The sequence below is a fragment of the Bufo bufo genome, chromosome 1 (assembly GCF_905171765.1).
Source record: "Bufo bufo chromosome 1, aBufBuf1.1, whole genome shotgun sequence".
NCBI classification, from domain to species: domain Eukaryota; kingdom Metazoa; phylum Chordata; class Amphibia; order Anura; family Bufonidae; genus Bufo; species Bufo bufo.
Window position 1 is genome coordinate 333928535 of NC_053389.1, and position 22796 is coordinate 333951330.

The window sequence follows — 22796 nt, forward strand, 5'->3', positions numbered from 1 at the left end:
ACCTTGACAGCAGGGCCCTGTTCAGGACCCATTCTGGACGTCCTCCGTGATGCCTGACTGGACGTTGCTGCTTCAGCTTGTCCCAGCCCTGGCTCCAGGCTTGCTGCTGGTTGCCGGCGCCTCGCCGAACCCGCTCTCTCTCGTCGGCTGCTTTAATACAGCCGTGCTCTTCCGTGATAAGGAGGCTTTAGAGTACAGGCAGCTGTGCCTTGCACAAGGCGGAGCCTGGAGGACGTCCCCTGTCTCCTGAACTTTGCGGTCACTCCCACGTGGTTCGGATACTTCTAGAAGTGCGCACTGTACCCGGTGTCTTACTGCACTGTCGCTGCGTCACCGTCACATCTGTACTGCAACATGCTGAGCGCAAGTAGAACCGTCAGCCGCCTCTTGTCCTGTGTGCCGCGGAGCGAAGCCCGCAAGGTACGTTCTCACATGTCATCGTGCACATGTGCCTGGGCTCTCAGCGTTATCCCTAGGCTACATTCACTGGGCTTTCAGCGTGATTCCTAGGCTACATTCACACCATGCGTCCGTCACTATTAGAACTGTTTATGACATATCCATGATAGCCGACTGCTGGTTAGGCAGACCTGATTATGTAAGACACCCCTACTGTAGTGTAATGGACTGGCCTCGTCTCTTCACTGCAAGGTTACAGAACACGTCATTGGATTGCACCATCCTGATGAGAGGGGGGATGGGTCTGATGGAGCTGGATTTTTCGATCTTCTGAAGTTGTCTGTGGATGGAGCATGTTATTTCCCAGCGAATGAATGATAAGTTAGTGTTAGCGGTATTGTCCTTATGTGAACTGTCAACCCCTCTCCGTGCACGGGGCACAAATGACGCGTCCTTGACGGCTCCAATGTGAACACAAGTCAAGTGGATTTCTCCTCGTCCGTGCAGTCCAGTCACTGGTCCCTGTGGGAGGGAAAGCCTAGCTATGTCCTTGTCATCTGTGGGGATTTGGGGTCAGTGTCGTTTTCTGGGTATACTCCATTTCCATGAAGTCCAATCCTATCTGCTTCCACACTTTGGGGTATTTCCCAGTAATGTGGAGGTCTTTCCTGCAGTGGGGGCGGCCATCTTGTATTCCCACTCCTCAGTGATGTCATGGTAGATAGAGGATACGGATTGCATGGACATTGCCTCAGCCAACAACCTGGCTGCCTACTACAGCTATCGTGTGTCTATTTCATACAATGTATTGGGGATCTGGAAAAATGACTAATGAGGTGGAATTGGGACCTCAATTGCACCATTATGTTTTGGGTTTTGTCTTTACGGTGCTCACTGTGCAATAAAAATGTGTTTGTTTATTCTGTGGGTCCGTCCGACGATGACAATATCAAACTAGTATAGATTTATTTATTAATAAAAAGCAGAATAAAAAACTGCAATTTTTTTTCTTCTTTGCACTGCTATATTCAGACACTCAAGTTTTGTAACAGCCATCTCTGGAGCTGCACGAGGGCTTTTATTTTTATATTTTATTTTCCTCTGGGCAGTCTGTAGTTTGGGAGTGGGACTCATGCCCACGACTATATGTAAAAAAGGATCCGCAAAAAATACGCATTCCGTATTTTGTGGAACAGAACAGCTGGCCCCTAATAGAACAGTACTATCCTTGTCCGTAATGCGGACTATAATAGGACATGTTCTATTTTTTTATTTTTTTTTGCGGAACGGAAATACGGACATACAGAAACGGAATGCACACGGAGTAACTTCCGTTTTTTTTTTTGCTGACCTATCGAAATGAATGGTTCCATATACGGTCCGCAAAAAAAAACCAGAACGGACACTGAAAGAAAATAAGTTTGTGTGCATGAGCTCTTTAACCACCTCCGGACCGCCTAACGCAGATTCGCGTTCCGGAGGTGGCAGCGCTGCGCACAGTCACGCATATACGCGTCATCTCGCGAGACGCGAGATTTCGCTCCAAGCCGGCCCGCGCATGCGCATCGCGGGCCGGCAAAAGTTAAAGAACAAGTTAGTCACCAGCCTGCCAGCAACGATCATTGGCTGGCAGGCTGGCGATTTTTAAAAAATCCAATCACAAGCCATATAACAGATCATATTAGTAAATATGATCTGTTATATGGCTTGTCTGCTCCTGTGCTGGTCCTTTTCGTCGGTTGGATCCAGCACAGGAGCAGACTTCACAGTGAGTAGCACCAACACTACACCTTAGCCCCAGATCACCCCCCTGCACCCCAATTAACCCTTTGATCACCCCTTTGATCGCCCCTGTCAATCACCAGTGAAAGGAAAAAAAGTGATCAGTGTAAACTGTCACTTTTTTTTTTTCACTAGTATTGGCTGTTAGGTTTTAGGGATAGTTTAGGCCCCTTGGTTAGGTAGTTAGCGTCAGTTAGCGCCCACCCCACCGCACCGCAGTCACTTTTATTCGCTGAATAGCGTATCGCTAATCAGCATTTGTACTTTTATAGTATCTGTAAGTGATCAAAACTGATCACGGTCAGATCTATAATAGTATTAGTGTCACTTTAGTTCGCCCTCCACCCAAAACGCAGTGTTTGCCCGATCAGGCCTGATCGGTCGCCCACACGTGCGTTCACCCACGCCCGCCCCACCGCAGTGACAAAAAATATATATTTTTTGATCACTGCACATTCATTTTACACGCACTGCGGCGATAAAAAAATCAGTTTTGATATTTTTTATCAACCGCAGCGGCCTCCGGTACTTCGCTAGCCTCCCCTTTGTAAGACAGGTTTGCTTTTTTTCTTGGGTAGTCTCAGGGAATACCCCTAAATTTAGTAGTCCAAAATGTCAAACAGGGGGTATTCTTCTGAAGAGGCCTACAGGATTCTGACCCAGTCGGATGAGGAGTGGGAACCCTCATCTGATGAATCTAGCGGGTCAGAATATGAACCTGTGGAAAGCAGTGGCTCTCTGACCCAAAGTTCGGACGAGGAGGTGGAGGTCCCTGGCAGCACCAGGCGTACCCGGCCCCATGTCGCTAGACCACAGGTTATGCAGGATCCGCTTCAAGAGCAGCAGAGTGGGGCTGTCGCTGCCGGATCACGTGGTGAGGCATACACCAGCAGCGCAGCCCTCCCTGGACCTAGTACCAGCACTGCCGTACAACATGGTGACGTGGCGAGCACCAGAAGGGCAGTTGAAGCTGGTACGGTGGCACGTGCACTAGTTACCCCGTCGCAGCCACCGCAAAGACAGGCCCGTAGAGCCCCTAGAATCCCTGAGGTGCTGGCAAACCCTGATTGGCAGTCACCAACTTCAGCCGCACCTGTAGTTCCCCCTTTCACCGCCCAGTCTGGAGTTCGGGTTGAGACGGCTCAAATCGGTTCGGCCCTGGGATTTTTTGAGCTGTTCTTGACTGCGGAGCTCTTGGACTTAGTCGTGGCAGAGACCAACCAGTATGCCACACAATTTATATCCGCCAACCCGGGAAGCTTTTATGCCCAGCCTTTCCGGTGGAAACCAGTCCAAGTTTCCGAAATTAAAATTTTTTTGGGCCTTCTCCTCAACATGGGCCTGACAAAAAAGCATGAATTGCGGTCATATTGGTCAACGCACCCGATTCATCACATGCCCATGTTCTCTGCTGCTATGTCCAGGGCACGATTTGAGGCCATCCTCCGTTTCCTGCATTTTAGCGACAACACCACCTCCCGTCCCAGAGGCCACCCAGCTTTTGACCGGCTCCACAAAATTCGGCCCCTCATAGACCATTTCAACCAGAAATTTGCAGATTTGTATACCCCCGAGCAAAACATCTGCGTAGACGAGTCCCTAATACATTTTACCGGGCGCCTTGGCTTCAAACAGTACATCCCAAGCAAGCGTGCCCGGTATGGGGTCAAATTGTATAAGCTCTGTGAAAGGGCCACAGGCTATACCCACAAATTTCGTGTCTATGAGGGAAAAGATCAGACCCTGGAGCCGGTCGGTTGCCCTGACTACCTGGGGAGCAGTGGGAAGACAGTCTGGGACTTGGTGTCACCCTTATTCGGCAAGGGGTACCATCTTTATGTGGACAATTTTTACACAAGTGTGGCCCTCTTTAGGCATTTGTTTCTAGAACGGATTTGCGCCTGTGGCACCGCGCGAACTAGTCGCGTGGGCTTCCCCCAACGGCTTGTAACCACCCGTCTTGCAAGGGGGCAGAGGGCTGCCTTGTGTAACGAAGAACTGCTCGCGGTGAAATGGAGAGACAAGCGTGACGTTTACATGCTCTCCTCCATTCACGCAGACACGACAATCCAAATTGAGCGAGCAACCCGTGTCATTGAAAAGCCCCTCTGTGTCCACGACTATAATGCGCTCATGGGAGGGGTGGACTTCAATGACCAGATGTTGTCTCCGTATTTAGTTTCCCGCAGAACCAGACGCTGGTATAAGAAGGTGTCTGTATATTTAATTCAATTGGCGCTGTACAATAGTTTTGTTCTCTACAGTAAGGCTGGGAGAACACGATCTTTCCTCAAATTCCAGGAAGAGATCATCGAGAACCTCCTTTACCCAGGAGGTTCCGTGGCCCCATCCCCCAGTGTAGTTAGCCGTCTACACGAGCGACATTTCCCCAGTGTCGTTCCTGGTACCTCAACCCAACCGTCACCCCGAAAAAGATGTTGTGTCTGTAGCAGGAGTGGAATAAGGCGTGACACCCGCTATTTCTGTCCTGACTGTGCTGACCACCCTGCCCTATGCTATGGAGAGTGTTTCCGGAAGTACCACACACAGGTACACCTAGCATAGGGATTGCATCTCACAGGACAGGCACACAGGGCTATTAGGGCCCTTTTACTCTCAGCTGCTGCAAACCTCTCCTTTCACCTGGGATAAAGTGCATAACGTACTTCGCCACATCTTTGGGCGATTTGCGCTTTGCACATTGTCCCATGGGGAAGGAGAGGTTTGTTCTATAAAGGTAAAAAAAACTAAACAAAAAAAAATTACCGGTAAGTAAAAAAGTTAAAAAAGTTTAAAAAAGTTAATATGTTCTGTTCTAAAGTTAATAAAGTTATTGCTTTGCGGCCTGGTTTTTTCTTTTTTGTTTTGTTTTTTTTACCTTCCAGGTGGACCAACCGATCGACCAGCTGCAGCACTGATGTGCATTCGGACAGAAGCATTGTGCTGCTGTCAGATTACACGCAAGTCGGTGTATGCGGCGCTGCAAGACGAGATTTCTCCTCTGCAGTAAAAGATATGTTTGCCGAGGCATATGAGCTGAGGAGGTGGCGGTGTTCATATACTTTGGCAAACACTTTGTATATATAAAAAAAAAAATCCCGGCAATGATTTATTCATCCACATCGATTGATGTGAATGGAGAAATCTGGTTTGCCAGGGCATACGAGCTGAAGTGGGTATGGATGTTGGGCGGAGCTCCTATGTCCTGGCAGACGCCTTTCCCCTCCTTTTTCTTTTTTTGGCAGAGATTTTTTCATCCACATTGATCGATGCGAATGAAGAAATCTGTGCCGTTCATTTTTTTCTTTCAGCCCAGAGGCTGAACGGAAAAAAAAAATCTCATTACCCGTATGCTCAATATAAGGAGAATAGCAGAAACTCCTAATGCTGGGCATACATGTAATGATTGCGGAGACCCTCAAATGCCAGGGCAGTACAAACACCCCACAAATAACACCATTTTGGAAAGAAGACACCCCAAGGTATTTGCTGAGGGGCATATTGAGTCCATGAAAGATTGAAATTTTTGTCCCAAGTTAGCGGAAAGGGAGACTTTGTGAGAACAAAATCCAAAAAATCAATTTCCGCTAACTTGTGCCAAAATTTTTTTTTTCAATGAACTCGCCATGCCCCTCATTGAATACCTTGGGGTGTCTTCTTTCCAAAATGGGGTCACATGTGGGGTATTTATACTGCCCTGGCATTTTAGGGGCCCCAAAGCGTGAGAAGAAGTCTGGTATCCAAATGTCTAAAAATGCCCTCCTAAAAGGAATTTGGGCCCCTTTGCCCACCTAGGCTGCAAAAAAGTGTCACACATGTGGTATCTCCGTATTCAGCAGAAGTTGGGGAATATGTTTTGGGGTGTCATTTTACATATACCCATGCTGGGTGAGATAAATATCTTGGTCAAATGCCAACTTTGTATAAAAAAAATGGGAAAAGTTGTCTTTTGCCAAGATATTTCTCTCACCCAGCATGGGTATATGTAAAATGACACCCCAAAACACATTCCTTACCTTCTTCTGAGTACGGAGATACCAGATGTGTGACACTTTTTTGCAGCCTAGCTGGGCAAAGGGGCCCACATTCCAAAGAGCACCTTTCAGATTTCACAGGTCATTTACCTACTTACCAGACATTAGGGCCCCTGGAAAATGCCAGGGCAGTATAACTGCCCCACAAGTGACCCCATTTTGGAAAGAAGACACCCCAAGGTATTCCGTGAGGGGCATGGCAAGTTCCTAGAATTTTTTATTTTTTGTCACAAGTTAGTGGAAAATGATGATTTTTTTTTTTTTTTTTTTTTTTTCATACAAAGTCTCCTATTCCACTAACTTGTGACAAAAAAAAATTTTTTCCATGAACTCACTATGCCCATCAGCGAATACCTTGGGGTCTCTTCTTTCCAAAATGGGGTCACTTGTGGGGTAGTTATACTGCCCTGGCATTCTAGGGGCCCAAATGTGTGGTAAGGAGTTTGAAATCAAATTCAGTAAAAAATGACCTGTGAAATCCAAAAGGTGCTCTTTGGAATATGGGCCCCTTTGCCCACCTAGGCTGCAAAAAAGTGTCACACATCTGGTATCTCCGTACTCAGGAGAAGGTGGGGAATGTGTTTTGGGGTGTCATTTTATATATACCCATGCTGGGTGAGAGAAATATCTTGGCAAAAGACAACTTTTCCCATTTTTTTATACAAAGTTGTCATTTGACCAAGATATTTATCTCACCCAGCATGGGTATATGTAAAAAGACACCCCAAAACACATTCCTCAACTTCTCCTGAGTACGGCAATACCACATGTGTGACACTTTTTTGCAGCCTAGGTGGGCAAAGGGGCCCATATTCCAAAGAGCACCTTTCGGATTTCACTCGTCATTTTTTACAGAATTTGATTTCAAACTCCTTACCACACATTTGGGCCCCTAGAATGCCAGGGCAGTATAACTACCCCACAAGTGACCCCATTTTGGAAAGAAGAGACCCCAAGGTATTCGCTGATGGGCATAGTGAGTTCATGGAAGTTTTTATTTTTTGTCACAAGTTAGTGGAATATAAGACTTTGTATGAAAAAAAAAAAAAAAAAAAAAAATCATCATTTTCCACTAACTTGTGACAAAAAATAAAAAATTCTAGGAACTCGCCATGCCCCTCACGGAATAGCTTGGGGTGTCTTCTTTCCAAAATGGGGTCACTTGTGGGGTAGTTATACTGCCCTGGCATTCTAGGGGCCCAAATGTGTGGTAAGGAGTTAGAAATCAAATTCTGTAAAAAATGATGAGTGAAATCCGAAAGGTGCTCTTTGGAATATGGGCCCCTTTGCCCACCTAGGCTGCAAAAAAGTGTCACACATCTGGTATCTCCGTACTCAGGAGAAGGTGGGGAATGTGTTTTGGGGTGTCATTTTATATATACCCATGCTGGGTGAGAGAAATATCTTGGCAAAAGACAACTTTTCCCATTTTTTTTATACAAAGTTGTCATTTGACCAAGATATTTATCTCACCCAGCATGGGTATATGTAAAAAGACACCCCAAAACACATTCCTCAACTTCTCCTGAGTACGGGGATACCAGATGTGTGACACTTTTTTGCAGCCTAGGTGGGCAAAGGGGCCCATATTCCAAAGAGCACCTTTCGGATTTCACTCGTCATTTTTTACTGAATTTGATTTCAAACTCTTTACCACACATTTGGGCCCCTAGAATGCCAGGGCAGTATAACTACCCCACAAGTGACCCCATTTTGGAAAGAAGAGACCCCAAGGTATTCGCTGATGGGCATAGTGAGTTCATAGAACTTTTTATTTTTTGTCACAAGTTAGTGGAATATGAGACTTTGTAAGAAAAAAAAAAAAAAAAAAAAAAATCATCATTTTCCGCTAACTTGTGACAAAAAATAAAAAGTTCTATGAACTCACTATGCCCATCAGCGAATACCTTAGGGTGTGTACTTTCAGAAATGGGGTCATTTGTGGGGTGTTTGTACTGTCTGGGCATTGTAGAACCTCAGGAAACATGACAGGTGCTCAGAAAGTCAGAGCTGCTTCAAAAAGCGGAAATTCACATTTTTGTACCATAGTTTGTAAACGCTATAACTTTTACCCAAACCATTTTTTTTTTACCCAAACATTTTTTTTTTATCAAAGACATGTAGAACTATAAATTTAGAGCAAAATTTCTATATGGATGTCGTTTTTTTTGCAAAATTTTACAACTGAAAGTGAAAAATGTCATTTTTTTGCAAAAAAATCGTTAAATTTCGATTAATAACAAAAAAAGTAAAAATGTCAGCAGCAATGAAATACCACCAAATGAAAGCTCTATTAGTGAGAAGAAAAGGAGGTAAAATTCATTTGGGTGGTAAGTTGCATGACCGAGCAATAAACGGTGAAAGTAGTGTAGGTCAGAAGTGTAAAAAGTGGCCTGGTCTTTCAGGGTGTTTAAGCACTGGGGGCTGAGGTGGTTAAAGGGGTTTTCTGAGATTTCCTCAGGATAGGTTATCAGTATCTGATTGGTGGGGGTCTGACACCCGGGACCCCCACAGATCTGCTGTTTGAGAAGTCATCAGTGCTCCTGTGAGCTCCGCAGCTTACCAAGTACAGCGCCGTACATTGTATAGCGGCTGTGTCCGGTATCGCGCTGTGTGATACCAAGCACTACTGTTATACAATGTACAGCGCTGTACTTGGAAGGCTGTGGAGCTCACAGGAGCACTGATGACTTCTCAAACAGCAGATCTGTGGGGGTGTCGGATCCCAACGATCAGATACTGAGGAAACCCATGCAGCAGAGTGCATGGGTGACACACCCCTGTTGCTGGCATTCAGTTGCTGCAGTGGCCACATGTCAAACCAAGTGATGACGCAGGGAGACCCTGGACCGGCAGAGCCAGAATGCAGTAGCACCGCGGGTCCAGTCGTGCTGCGGGGTCTGCAGAGAAGGTCCCCGGGGGGTTAACAACCTTTTTGGGTATATAGGGGGTAATTTATCAAACTGGTGTAAAGTAGAATTTGCTTAGTTGCCCATAGCAACCAATTAGATTCCACCTTTCATTCTTCAGAGCTCCTATGGAAGGTGGAATCTGATTGTTTGCTATAGGCAACTAAGCTAGTTCTAGTTTACACCAGTTTGATAAATGACCCCCATAGCGTCCTGGAATTAATGGGAATAATACTATAGGCAGAGAGGTATAGGAAAGTTCTAGATCTCAAGTAGCAATGATCTGTTCTGCTGTCCCCACACATCAGGTTATCAGTGGGGGCCAAGTCTTGCTCCAGGTGCAGGTGTGCTAGTCTGGAGTCTTCCAAAACTTTGAAGGACAGCAGGTGAAGGAGGAGAACATGACTTAAAGGGGTTCTGCAGTTTGTTTAAACTGATCTATTCTCTGAATAGATCATAAGCATCTGATCGGCCGGGGTCCGACACCCGGGACCCCTGCCGATCAGCTGTTTGAGAAGGCCCAGTGACGTCACGACTTGTATAAACTTGCCTGGGCGCGGCTAAGCTCTGTTCACTTGAATGGAGCTTAGCTGCTCCCAGGCCAGTTGATACTAGTCGTGACGTCGCTGGGCCTGCGGTAAACGGTGAGAAGGTCGCACCGCTGCCTTCTCAAACAGCTGATCGGCGGGGGTCCCGGGTGTCTGATAGATCATCAGTTTAAACAAGCTCACATTGCTGACCTCCTGGTGTACAGATTCCTTGCATCATAGCAATGGGGCCGCAGTGAACGGGCAGAAGCACATATCGCTGTGGCCCCTGGGCTTGGCTAAAGGCTGGCATAGCACAGGGATAATAATGTGCTATGCCAGGATTAGCTGAGTGGAGCGGGCACAGGGCTACCCCATGTGCTATGCCAGCCTTCAGCCAAGCTGAGGGGGGCACATGCAGGAGCAGCGATGTTTGCTTCTGCCCGTACACCATCACTGCGGCCCCATTGCTATGATGCAAGGAATCCATACTCCGCTAAGGAATCAGTCATGTGAATTTAAAGCGCGGCAGAAGACAGGACTTTGGCTGTCCATTTCTTTATTAGAAGGTAAAATCCATTAATAAGGTATAGGATTTTCTTCAAGAAACATCAATCACACCCATCTACAGCTCAACACCCTTCACATCAGTGTCTGATATGCAATTCCAGACACAACCTGTGGGTGGGGTGGCGCTATTTTTGGGAGAAACCAGCCATGTTTTTCTAATCCTGAATAGCCCCTTTAATTAATACTCATGAATAATGTGTGGCTTCTCCTAGGCTTGCTTCAATGGCTTCAGTGAAGAGTTGCTCAGAGCAGCATCTAAGAGGAACTATGCGTAAGTATTATATCATAACTTTACATACTTGTGATAACGTGTCTTTGCCACCAACCCCAATACTGTGTTTCCAGTGGATCTTCCTGTTTGTTACCCTTACAGTATAAAGTATTATAGCAAGATGAGTGGGTGTATAATACACAGACCCACCAGGGCTTCCACTGAGAACTAGTATCCAGTGGGGCATGTGGAAACTGCTAGTGTAACATTTATAAGGACATCAGAACATGCAACATTTCTGTTTGAATAAAGCCGATGTCCTCAGCCTCATCGGAACCCTCCAGAAAAAAATCATCACTGTTTTGAGGGTAGTGCCCCTCATACCATGCACCAATCGTTGCGTTTTTCTGGAGTGCTCCCTTAGGCTGGGTTCAGACCTGAGCGTCTTTGATATGCGCGTTTAACGCGCGTTTTTTTGCAATAGTAAACGCGCGTTTGACGCGCGTTTGTGTGATTGACTGCAATGTCCTATGGCCACAAACGCGCGTCAAAACGCCCCAAAGAAGCTCAAGTACTTGTTTGAGCGTAGGGCGTTTTACAGCGCGTTTTTCAGCGCTGTAAAACGCTCAAGTGAGAACCAGGGCCATAGGGAAGCATTGGTTTTCATGTGTTGAGCGTTTTACAGCGCGTTTGAGCGCGCTGTAAAACGCTCAAGTGTGAACCCAGCCTAAAAGTGAGTCTGTCACCAACCTGACTCGTTTTAAACTGATCACATAGTTCAGTGGGACACAGATGGTACCTTTTTTTTGTTTCATTTTTTTAGATCATCCAAATCGCCCAAAAAGTAGTTTTATGATATGCTAATGAGCCTTCGCAAGTGCCCAGGGGCGGAGAGTTGGCTGAAAGTGCCCAAGTTCCCCCGCCTCACACGCGCTTAACTCCGCCCCTCAGTAAAGTCCGGCCAGCCCTGTAGCTCTGCGACATCATATCGCCCCCTAGGCCGTTCGCGCATCACTTCCGGGCTTGGGCATGTGCAGTGTTCTGCCCACAGTGTTCTGCCCACAGGGCTGTTCTGCTTAGAAAAAGTTATCCCCGGTCCATTACAGGGGACAATTATTAGATCAGTCTGATCATGAGAACAAGGGGGTCTGTGTCCCTGTCTGAATGGTGAGATGGTCACCACATCTGTAGGAGATGGCGGACGGTATGAGACTGCCAGAGGTGGAACAGCTCAGTCTCAGAGTGATAACGGCAATGCGCTGCTCTCCCATTCTCATGATGTTGGGGCAGGGGATTCCCAGTGTTTGGACCTCCATCCAATGGATAGGGGATGATATGTAACTGAAATACCCCCCTAATTCTCATTCTATATACAGTATGTACTGTGTCTTCATCCATGTAAGAGCTCTAATGGTTATATTTGGATGTACAGCTCTGAGGCAATTAAAGGAGCCGTTATTGGAATAGATCTGGGAACGACAAATTCCTGTGTCGCTGTGATGGAAGGCAAGCAAGCAAAGGTTTGTCTATTTTATTATTTTTTCTAATGATTAAATTGGCATGATGAATTTAAGGCATAGCTCCATTTTTGGAAACCCTTAACTGAATCTGAGAGGACATGAGTATGTGCAGGATTTGCCCAGATCTGTAACTTCATGATAGCCCTCCTTGTCTTGTGACATCTACTCGCACAATAAAGCACCTTTTGGCGGGCTCTGCCCTCGTGTATGCAGCGTGGAATATTAAAGGGTATGTCAGTTATCTCTAATAGGGTCCTATCTCGCACCACTGTGAGTGAAGAGGTGGCTTCACTTATACAGCTCTCTCCATTCAGTGCTGCAGGACATCTAAAATTGCAGTGTGCGGTTACTCGGCTGTTTTTGGAAGCCCCATAGAAATGAATAGAGGCCTGGCCACCTCTACATTTCTATGGGTGCTTGACATGGCTCCATTCTTTAGCACTTGCACCTATCGGCCATTTATGGGATATCCTGCTCAAATACCATAAATGTCCAGATGGGGCTACCTCTTTAATTATGAGTGAGACCTTGTACTGAATAGGATAGCAGCCTGAAGAAAATACAGAATACAGGCTGCTGTAAATGATATTCTGATTGTCTAATTCCATAACTCACAGGATTGTTTCTGCTTCAGTGATTGTTATACTTTATGCATATTCCAGGGTTATATTATAGAGTTTTATTCTCTGTTGTTAAAGGGATTCTGTCATCCGATTTGAGGCCTATAACCTAAACATATGGCCAGGTCACTACTAATACCCTGAATCCTAAAGTGACTTTATCAAATGCGCCTGTGGCTCTATTATCATATAAAACAGGTTTATATAACCTGTCACTAACGTCCCAAATGTGTCCAAGGGGACGTCTCATCATACAGGGTGCCCGGCTGCAGCCATCTCCTTTCGGTGCCCAGCGCCGCCTTCCGACCAGAAATCGCCGCCCTCCCTTTCAATAGATCCGCCTACCTCACGTCATCGCCGCCTCTCTAACCTCAGCGCCTCTGAAATCGTCGGCTCTCCTCAGCCAGATCCCGCGCGTGCGCACTAGGTATAACCTGCGGCGCGGAGGTTAGAGAGGCGGCGATGACATCGTCGTCGTCGTCGTCGCTGAGAACATTAAAAGTGCAACTCTTATTTTGGCCACCAGATGGCAGGCTAACATACGAAATGAGCAATTCTCAATAAGTCCAGTTAAAAAATACACGATTGTCCAAAATCAAATAGATTTTGTAGGCTGATAAGGGCTTCAAAATAATGACAAAAATTGTTAAAGATATAAAAAAATAAGTTTAAATCCCCCTTTCTGTATAATATAAATCCCTAAATAACAGAGTATAAACATCGTAGGTATCACCGTGACCACAAACGTCCATACTATTAAAATACAGTCCTCATCAAAAGTTTAAGACCACTGGAAAAATGGCAAAAAATCATATTTTACATTGTTGGATCTTAACAAGGTTCCAAGTAGAGCTTCAACATGCAACAAGAAGAAATGAGAGTGAGACAAAACATTTTTTGAGCATTCAATTAATTGAAAATAACGATTAAACTGAAACAGGCTGTTTTTCAGCTGATCAAAATTTTAGGACCACATGCCTTTAAAAGGCCAAATCTATTCAAAGATGTGGATTCATTTTCTGTCAGGTAGTCGCACGTTGTGATGGCAAAGGCATGGGTTATTTTTTTTTTTTCATTTTTATTTTTTTTTTTATTTTTTGGAGGTGTGGTCCTAAACTTGATCAGCTGATAAACAGCCTGTTTCAGTTTATTCGTTGTTTTCATTAAATTGAATGCTCAAAAAATGTTTTCTCACTCCCATTTCTTCTTGTTGCATGTTGAAGCTCTACGTGCAACCTTGTTAAGATCCAGCCATGCTAAATGGATTTTTTTGCCATTTTTCAAGTGGTCTTAAACTTTTGATCAGGATTGTATAAAAATATTTTTCCAATACTGTGAATGGTGTAACGGAAAAAGGGTAAAAATGGCGAATTTGCTTTTTTTTATTTATTTATTTTTTTTTTTTTTTATTGCTTCTCTTACCCCCAAAAAATGTAATAAAATATGATCAAAAAGTCTCACACACTCCAAAATGGTTTTAATAAAAACTACAGAAAAAAGTCCCGCAAAAAAGTCCAGACACAGCTCAGTAGATATAACTCTAAAAAAGTTACAGGGGTAAGAATATGGTGATGAGAAATTATTTTTTTCAAAGTTTAAATTTTATTTTCCCCTCCCCTCCATGACGGCACCTTACTTGGAGATTATCCTCCTCCTGCCAGGCAGGGACAGGAAGGTTCAAAAGGGCCCGCCTCCTCACTTATCTTCAGTGTCTTCCTGTCCCTGCCAGGCGGAGGATAGGAACTACGTTCGTGCTCCGGTCGGGAGCTATCGCTGATGGCGGGTGCATTGCGCCAGCCACGGTCTTACCTTGGGCAAGTAAGTTAGTTCCATGGATGCCTGCCGCGGTCCTCTTCTGGTTTAAAACTCGCACGCACCAGCGCGTAGTGGTAGGCCGCGGCAACCGGACACTCAAAGGAGTACTTCCGGTTTCTAGGCCGTCCGCTGCCCGAGGTTCTCGGCTCCGGCGGGTGACGTCATCTGGGGGCCTAATTGTGGTAGCCTGAGAGTTGCCGGCCTGGATGACGTCGGAGGTCCTGGGGAGACTTCCGGCCATACGTGGGTTTAAAAACTGGCGCCCTGGTCAAGTCGGATGTCTGCCTCTGACCAGAGAGATTGCAAGCTTTCCTGCAGCCTCAGATATCCGCACATATGGATCAGGAGGAAGCTATGGACCAACCTGTAGCAGTGAGTGACATCCAGGTTGTGAGTATGGAATGCTGCTTGCACTGTTACGAAGTCTTTCTCATCTTTTCCCCTTTTTTTGTATGGAAGAGTGACAAAGACAGTTCTGTAAGGCCTAAAATAGCGCAGAAATCTAAAATTCCTAGATGTTCGGCCAAACTCCCCGATAATTATGCTAAAAAACTTTGTGGAAAATGCATTGATAGCGTTGTCAGGGAAGAAGTCCCGTCTTTTAAAATAGGAATTGCAGTGTCTGATTAAGCAAGAAATAAAATCCGCTTTCTCAGATTTTTCTGCAGCCGCTAGTGTTCCATCAACATCAAAACAGGGGCCCAGGAAAAAATCCCCCCTTAAAAACCTCTTCATCTTCCTCTGATGTTTCTTCAGATAGCGATGAGGGTAGTAATAATTCTGACTCTGATGGAGATTTTAAAAATTATCTATTTTCACCTGACGATATAAACGATCTATTGAAAGCTGTCAGGGATACCGTGGAAATTAAAGAAGAAAAAATACATAGATCCGCCCAGGATAGAATGTTTTCAGTATTAGAAACCAAGAAAAAAAGGGTATTTCCTGTACACAAAAATCTACAGTCTCTTATCTTGAGGGAGTGGAAAAATCCAGACAGGAAAGTTTTCCTACCCCGAACAATTAGGAAAAGGCTTCCTTTCGACGAAGAAGAATTATCCCAGTTCTTGAATTGTCCTAAAATTGATGTTTCACTCTCCAAACTAGCTAAAGGTTCTTCTTTACCATTTGAAGATACAGGATCATTGCGTGATCCTATGGACAAAAAAGTGGATGCTAACCTTAAAAGAACCTGGGATGCTGTCGCGGCTTTATTTAAACCTAATATCGCGGCCACATCCGTAGCTAGGTCCCTAAAAAGTTGGTTGGAACAACTAGATATACTATTAAAATCCAATACCCCATACGAAAACTTTGCAGACTCCTTCCCTCTCTTATTAAAAGCCGTAGATTTTTTGTCAGACACAACAGCGGATTCTGTTAGGCTGGCCGCAAGAGCTACCGCTCTAGCCAATAACTCTAGAAGGGCACTTTGGCTAAAAGCTTGGTCTGGAGACACAGGTTCCAAAGCAAAATTATGTAACATCCCGTTTTATGGTAACCTTCTCTTTGGTCAGGACTTAGATAAAATTCTAGAGAAAGCTTCTGATTCCAAAAAGAACTTCCCAGAGGATAAAAAGAAGAGGAAAACTCCTTTTTTTTTTCGTCCCCAAAAAAAGGTTAGTTTTCAAAATAAATAAAAGGAGTAAAACGGAAAACTGGAGATCGGGAAGACAGAAAGGGAAGGGTTTTATGTTCTCTCCCCGTTCTGAGGAATCTTCCAAAAAATGACGCCAGAGCCCCAGTGGGGGGGGGGGGGAAGACTGGGAAAATTTGTGGATTGCTGGGAAAAATACTCGTGCAGCCACTGGTTACTAAATACCCTCCACAAGGGGTACAGTATTCCCTTTGTCAAGAGTCCCCCCTCTCTATTTGTTCAGACTCCAGTTCAGAGCTCGGAACATCTCCAGCTCTGCATGGAGCAAGAAATCGAACTGCTAGTTCAGATGAACGTCTTAGTTCCGGTACCAACGGATTAAGTCGGTCTGGGCTGTTATTCCAGGGTTTTTTTGGTAAAAAAACAAACGGGAAAATGCGTCTCATTATAAATATGAAAGCCCTGAACAGGTCCATAAAGTACGAGAAATTCAGGATGGAATCTATAAGAACCACGGTCAAAGTTCTACAAGAAGGGGTGTTTCTAGCATCCATAGATTTAAAAGATGCGTATTTTCACGTAACCATTCATCCAGGGTCACAACCTTTCTTGAGAATAGCGGTATGGATCCAAGGGCATCTAAAACATTTCCAGTTTCAAGCACTACCCTTTGGGATAACGACTGCCCCCAGGCTTTTTACAAAAATTATGCTAGAGGCAATAACCCCTCTGAGAAAGGAAAAAGTAATGATCGTTCCATATCTGGACGACCTTTTGATAGTGGGGGACTCCCAGAAAGATCTAGAGACCAATCTATCCAAAACGATAGACAGACTGGAGGAACTGGGTTGGATTTTAAATCGGGAGAAGTCTCACTTAGTTCCCACACAAAAAATAGTTTTTTTTGGGGAATTCTCATAGACTCGGTGAGACAAAAATGCTTTTTACCAGCAGAGAAGATCACAAAAATCCAATCCCAAGTAAAACAATTCAGTCAACAAAAATCCCACACCATAAGACAAACTATGGCCCTGATAGGGTCCTTTACAGCCTGTATCCCGGCAGTGAAGTGGGCGCAAATACATTCCCGTCCTCTTCAGACGTTTGTTAAAAATATGGAACCGGAAACAGTATTCCCTGGACAGTCTAATAACAATTCCGGATCACATTCGGTCCTCACTAAAATGGTGGGAATTAAATTCAAATCTACAGAGGGGAGTACCGTGGATAGTGAGAGATCAGTTGATCCTCCCCACGGATGCCAGTCTGTGGGGCTGGGGAGCACATCTCCAAACATTGTCAGACCAAGGGGAGTGGTCACAATCCCAGAAGAAATACTCATCAAATCACCGGGAACTTCTGGCGCTGTGGGGGGCTCTGAGTTACTTCTCAGAGGAGTTAAAGGGGTCCAATGTACAAATAAGATCCGACAACAAGACGGTGGTAGCATATATAAACCACCAGGGAGGAACAAAAAGCAATCGACTACAAGCCCTAGCCAACAAGATTTTCTTGTGGGCGGAGGAGAATCTCCTCTCCCTAACAGCGGTTTTTCTAAAAGGGATGCAAAACATGCAAGCGGATTTCCTCAGCCGCAGGAAATTAGATCCGGGGGAGTGGAGTTTAAAAGAGGAAATCTTTCAAACCTTAACACAAAGGTGGGGTCTTCCCCAAATAGACCTTTTTGCAAACAAAATAAATGCGAAATTACCAACTTACTTTTCCCTAGATCCATGGGATCCGAGAAGTGCAGGAACAGATGCACTAGCTCTTGGAATTTTCAACTGGCATATTGTTTCCCACCTCTGCCTCTGATTCCAAGGGTGCTCAGGAAAATAAAAGGAGAGGACCAAAGTAATCCTAATTGTTCCTAACTGGCCGAGGAGATTTTGGTTTCCTCTCCTGGCAGAGATGTCCAAGGAGGATCCATGGATTCTACCCTGGTCAGAAGACCTCCTCTGTCAAGGGCCAGTTCTCCACCCAAAGACTCAAAGTCTGCACCTCTCTGCTTGGATCCTGAAAGGGCAGTCTTAAAATCTAAGGGTCTATCGGACAGAGTAATTAATACCATGCTAGCCAGCAAAAAAGAAGTCACTAATAGAATTTACCGCAAAATCTGGAATAGATATGTTTCCTGGTGTTCAGAAAATACTTCTAACTCTGCGGGGAGTATTTTGTCTATTCTAGATTTTCTCCAAGAAGGTTTTAATAAAGGGCTAAAACCTAGCACTCTTAGAGTTCAGATTTCAGCATTGAGTGCCTATTTAGATGAAAAAATAGCACTTAATCCGTGGATCATTCGCTTTATGAAAGGAACCAACAGACTCAGACCCCGGAGTAGACCTCTGGTCGCATCATGGGATTTAAACTCTGTCCTTTCCGGTCTCACTAAACCCCCCTTTGAACCCTTGGAGTCAGCAAATATCAGATATCTGACCTTTAAAACAGTATTCCTAGTGGCCATTACTTCTGCACGTAGGGTTAACGAGATACAGGCCTTCTCGGTTAAAAAACCCTTCATGACGATCAGGGATGACAGAATAATTCTAAGATTCGACGATTCCTTTCTACTTAAGGTGGTCTCGGAGTTCCATAGGATGGAGGAGGTGGTTCTTCCCTCGTTCTGTGAAAATCCCAGATCTAAAAAAGAAGTTTTTCACACTTTGGATGTCAGAAGGTGTGTTCTGAAGTATAGATCAGAAACGAAAGACTGGAGAAAAGCTAATAACTTATTTGTCCAATTCTTAGGTGGTAGGAAAGGATTAAAGCGTCCAAACCTTCTATTACACGCTGGTTAAAATCGGCCATTTCAGAAGCCTACATAGCAATAGGAGAACGACCCCCGGTAAATATCAAGGCTCATTCTACAAGGGCAGTATCGACTTCATGGGCGGAAGAAGCATCCGCTTCCTTGGATCAGATCTGTAGGGCAGCAACCTGGTCGAGTCCTCATACTTTTGTAAAACACTATAGGATAGATATTGATTCTAAAAGAGACCTATCCAACGGTAGGAAAGTTTTACAAGCAGTTGTCCCTCCCTAATTGACTAATCTGTTAGTTCTCCAAGTAAGGTGCCGTCATGGAGGGGAGGGGAAAAGTTTAATTAGTCTTACCGGTAATTCCTTTTTCGCGAATCCTCCATGACGGCATCGCTTATATCCTCCCCCCCCCCCAAAAAAAAAAAAACTAGTTATGAAATTAATTAGTCTAAAGTTATATGTATGAGATTTAATATGTATAAGGCCTCATGCACACGGACGTTTTTTTTCACGGTCCGCAAAAACGGGGTCCGTAGGTCCGTGATCCGTGACCGTTTTTTCGTCCGTGGGTCTTCCTTGATTTTTGGAGGATCCACGGACATGAAGAAAAGTCGTTTTGGTGTCCGCCTGGCCGTGCGAAGCCAAACGGATCCGTCCTGAATTACAATGCAAGTCAATGGGGACGGATCCGTTTGACGTGGACACAATATGGTGCCATTTCAAACGGATCCGTCCCCATTGACTTTCAATGTAAAGTCTGGAGTCCCTTTTTATACCATCGGATCGGAGTTTTCTCCAATCCGATGGTATATTTTAACTTGAAGCGTCCCCATCACCATGGGAACGCCTCTATGTTAGAATATACTGTCGGATATGAGTTAGATCGTGAAACCTCATTTCCGACAGTATATTCTAACACAGAGGCGTTCCCATGGTGATGGGGACGCTTCTAGTTAGAATATACTACAAACTGTGTACATGACTGCCCCCTGCTGCCTAGCAGCATCCGATCTCTTACAGGGGGCCGTGATCAGCACAATTAACCCCTCAGGTGCCGCACCTGAAGGGGTTAATTGTACTATCATATCCCCCTGTAAGAGATCAGGGCTGCCAGGCAGCAGGGGGCAGACACCCCCCCCCCCCCCCCCCCCCAGTTTGAATGTCATTGGTGGCCAGTGCGGCCCCCCCCCCTTCCTCCCTCTATTGTAATAAATCATTGGTGGCACAGTGTGCGCCCCCCCCCCCCCCCCCCCTCCTCCCTCTATTGTAATAAATCATTGGTGGCACAGTGTGCGCCCCCCCCCCCCCCCCCCTTCCTCCCTCTATTGTAATAAATCGTTGGTGGCACAGTGTGCGCCCCCCCCCCTTCCTCCCTCTATTGTAATAATTTGTTGGTGGCACAGTGTGCGCCCCCCCCCCCTTCCTCCCTCTATTGTAATAAATCGTTGGTGGCCCAGTGTACGTTCCCCCCCCTTCCTCCCTCTATTGTAATAAATCGTTGGTGGCACAGTGTGCGCCCCCCATCGGCCCCCCCTCCCTCTATAGCATTAACAACATTGGTGGCCAGTGTGCGGCCTCCCATCTCTTCCCCAGCCCCCCGATCATTGGTGGCAGCGGGTTACTAGCAATAGTACAATAGTAAAAGATTCATACTTACCTGGGAGCTGCGATGTCTGTGTCCGGCTGGGAGCTCCTCCTACTGGTAAGTGACAGTTCATTTAGCAATGCGCCGCACAGACCTGTCACTTACCAGTAGGTGGAGCTCCCGGCCGGACACTAACATCGCAACAGCCGGTAAGTATGAATCTTCTACTATTGTACTATTGCTAAGTAACCATGGCAACCAGGACTGTAGTAGCGTCCTGGTTGCCATGGTTACCGATCGGAGCCCCAGCGATTAAACTGGGACTCCGATCGGAACTCCGCTGCCACCAATGATGGGGGGGGGGGGGGGGGAGATGGGAGGCCGCACACTGGCCACTAATGTTGTTAATGCTATAGAGGGAGGGGGGGCCGATGGGGGGGGGGGCACACTGTGCCACCAACGAATTATTACAATAGAGGGAGGGAGGGGGGGGGGCGCACACTGTGCCACCAACGAATTATTACAATAGAGGGAGGGTGGGGCTGCACTGGCCACCAGCCTATTATTACAATAGAGGGGGGGGGGGCCCGCACTGGCCACCAATGATATTCAAACTGGGGAGGGTCTGCCCCCTGCTGCCTGGCAGCACCCGATCTCTTACAGGGGGCCGTGATCAGCACAATTAACCCCTTCAGGTGCCGCACCTGAAGGGGTTAATTGTGCTGATCACGGCCCCCTGTAAGAGATCGGGTGCTGCCAGGCAGCAGGGGGCAGTCTTGTACACAGTTTGTAGTGTATTCTAACTAGAAGCGTCCCCATCACCATGGGAACGCTTCTGTGTTAGAATATACTGTCGGTTCTGAGTTTTCACGAAGTGAAAACTCAGCTTTGAAAAAGCTTTTATGCAGACGGATCTTCGGATCCGTCTGTATAAAAACTAACCTACGGCCACGGATGCCAATCTTGTGTGCATCCGTGTTCTTTCACGGACCCATTGACTTGAAAGGGTCCGTGAACCGTTGGCCGTGAAAAAAATAGGACAGGTCCTATTTTTTTCACGGCCAGGAAACACAGATCACGGATGCGGCTGCAAAACGGTGCATTTTCCGATTTATTTATTTATTTATTTATTTTTTTTTTTCTCCACGGACCCATTGAAAGTCAATGGGTCCGCGAAAAAAAACGGCACAACGGTCGTGTGCATGAGGCCTAACAGAGAATAGTTAAGTAACTGGTGAAGGTCACGAATGAGTGTGTAAGTTTAGGGCCTGTCAAGTCCAGAAGACACTGAAGATAAGTGAGGAGGCGGGCCCTTTTGAACCTTCCTGTCCCTGCCTGGCTGGAGGAGGAGGATAATCTCCAAGTAAGGTGCCGTCATGGAGGATTCGCGAAAAAGGAATTACCGGTAAGACTAATTCAGCTTTTTACACCATTTGGACATAAAAACCTATACATCGTATCGTTGTAATCGTACTGACCCAGAGAATTTAGGACATGGGTCATTTTTTTCGCAAATGGAACGGCATGCGAACAAAACCCATAAAACCGTGGAGGAATTGCGTTTATTTTCGAATTCCACCACATTTGGAATTTTTTACCCCTTCCCACTACATTGTATGCTATAATTAATGGTGGCATTAGAAAGTACAACTTGTTCCTCAAAAATAAGCCCTCATACAGCTATATGAACGGAAATATATTAAAGGTTATGGCTCAAGGAAGATGGGGAAGAAAAATGAAAACAAAAAAACCTGCTATCCAAAGTGTTAAGACCTTACATAACAAAAATAATAAATGTAATTGCCTCTCCTGCTCCAGACACCACTGACACTCGGGGGATCCAGCTCCGAATCTTCCTGCCTGAGGCTGTGCTGTGACCCGACACACAGCATGTGGTCACAGCGTGCTGACGTCCTCTCACAGCGAGCAGCTGAGTACAGAGCCTGGGGAGCGCTGTATTCACTGCGGGGCGGGGCGGGGCGGGGGGGGGGGGGGAGAGAATATGGTATATCAGCACTTTGAGTGAGTGAATAAATTCTTTTATTTATTTTATTCGCTTATGTGCTGCACAGTAAATGGAATAAGAAATAAGAATTTTCCGGGTACCCCGAAATGGTAGCAATGAAAACGTCAAGTCATAAAGCAAAAATCAAGCCCGCACACTGCTCTGTTGAAATAAGTTATGCAACGATTATTTATTTATTTTATTTGACAATCTTTATTTAATGTTCATCGTAGAACAAACAGTGTACAAAACCTCAAATATCATAAATAAGTTACTGAAAGGCCTTAGATCCAGAGGCTAGGCCATGACATGAAAGCAATGGCACGGAGGCCAACTGTATATGGTAAAAAATAACAGGCGGGTCGAGGATGAGCTTGATATTAAAGGGCTTCTGTCAGCCCACTAAACCTTTTTTTTTTTTTTTGGCTTAATAATAACCCCTACACTGCGATTTATCCATAC

The 22796-nt window shown here is 45.6% G+C and overlaps 1 protein-coding gene across 1 annotated transcript in view; it reads left to right on the forward strand.

Annotated features, from left to right (window-relative positions):
- Positions 1–241: 241 nt before the first annotated feature.
- HSPA9 (heat shock protein family A (Hsp70) member 9) overlaps positions 242–22796 on the forward strand; it is a 62842-nt gene continuing 40287 nt past the window's right edge. The window contains exons 1-3 of the mRNA XM_040442319.1: positions 242–420; positions 10434–10492; positions 11865–11952. Coding sequence (XP_040298253.1) covers positions 355–420; positions 10434–10492; positions 11865–11952 — 213 coding nt within the window. The 5' untranslated portion in view covers positions 242–354. The remainder of the gene's footprint in view (positions 421–10433; positions 10493–11864; positions 11953–22796) is intronic.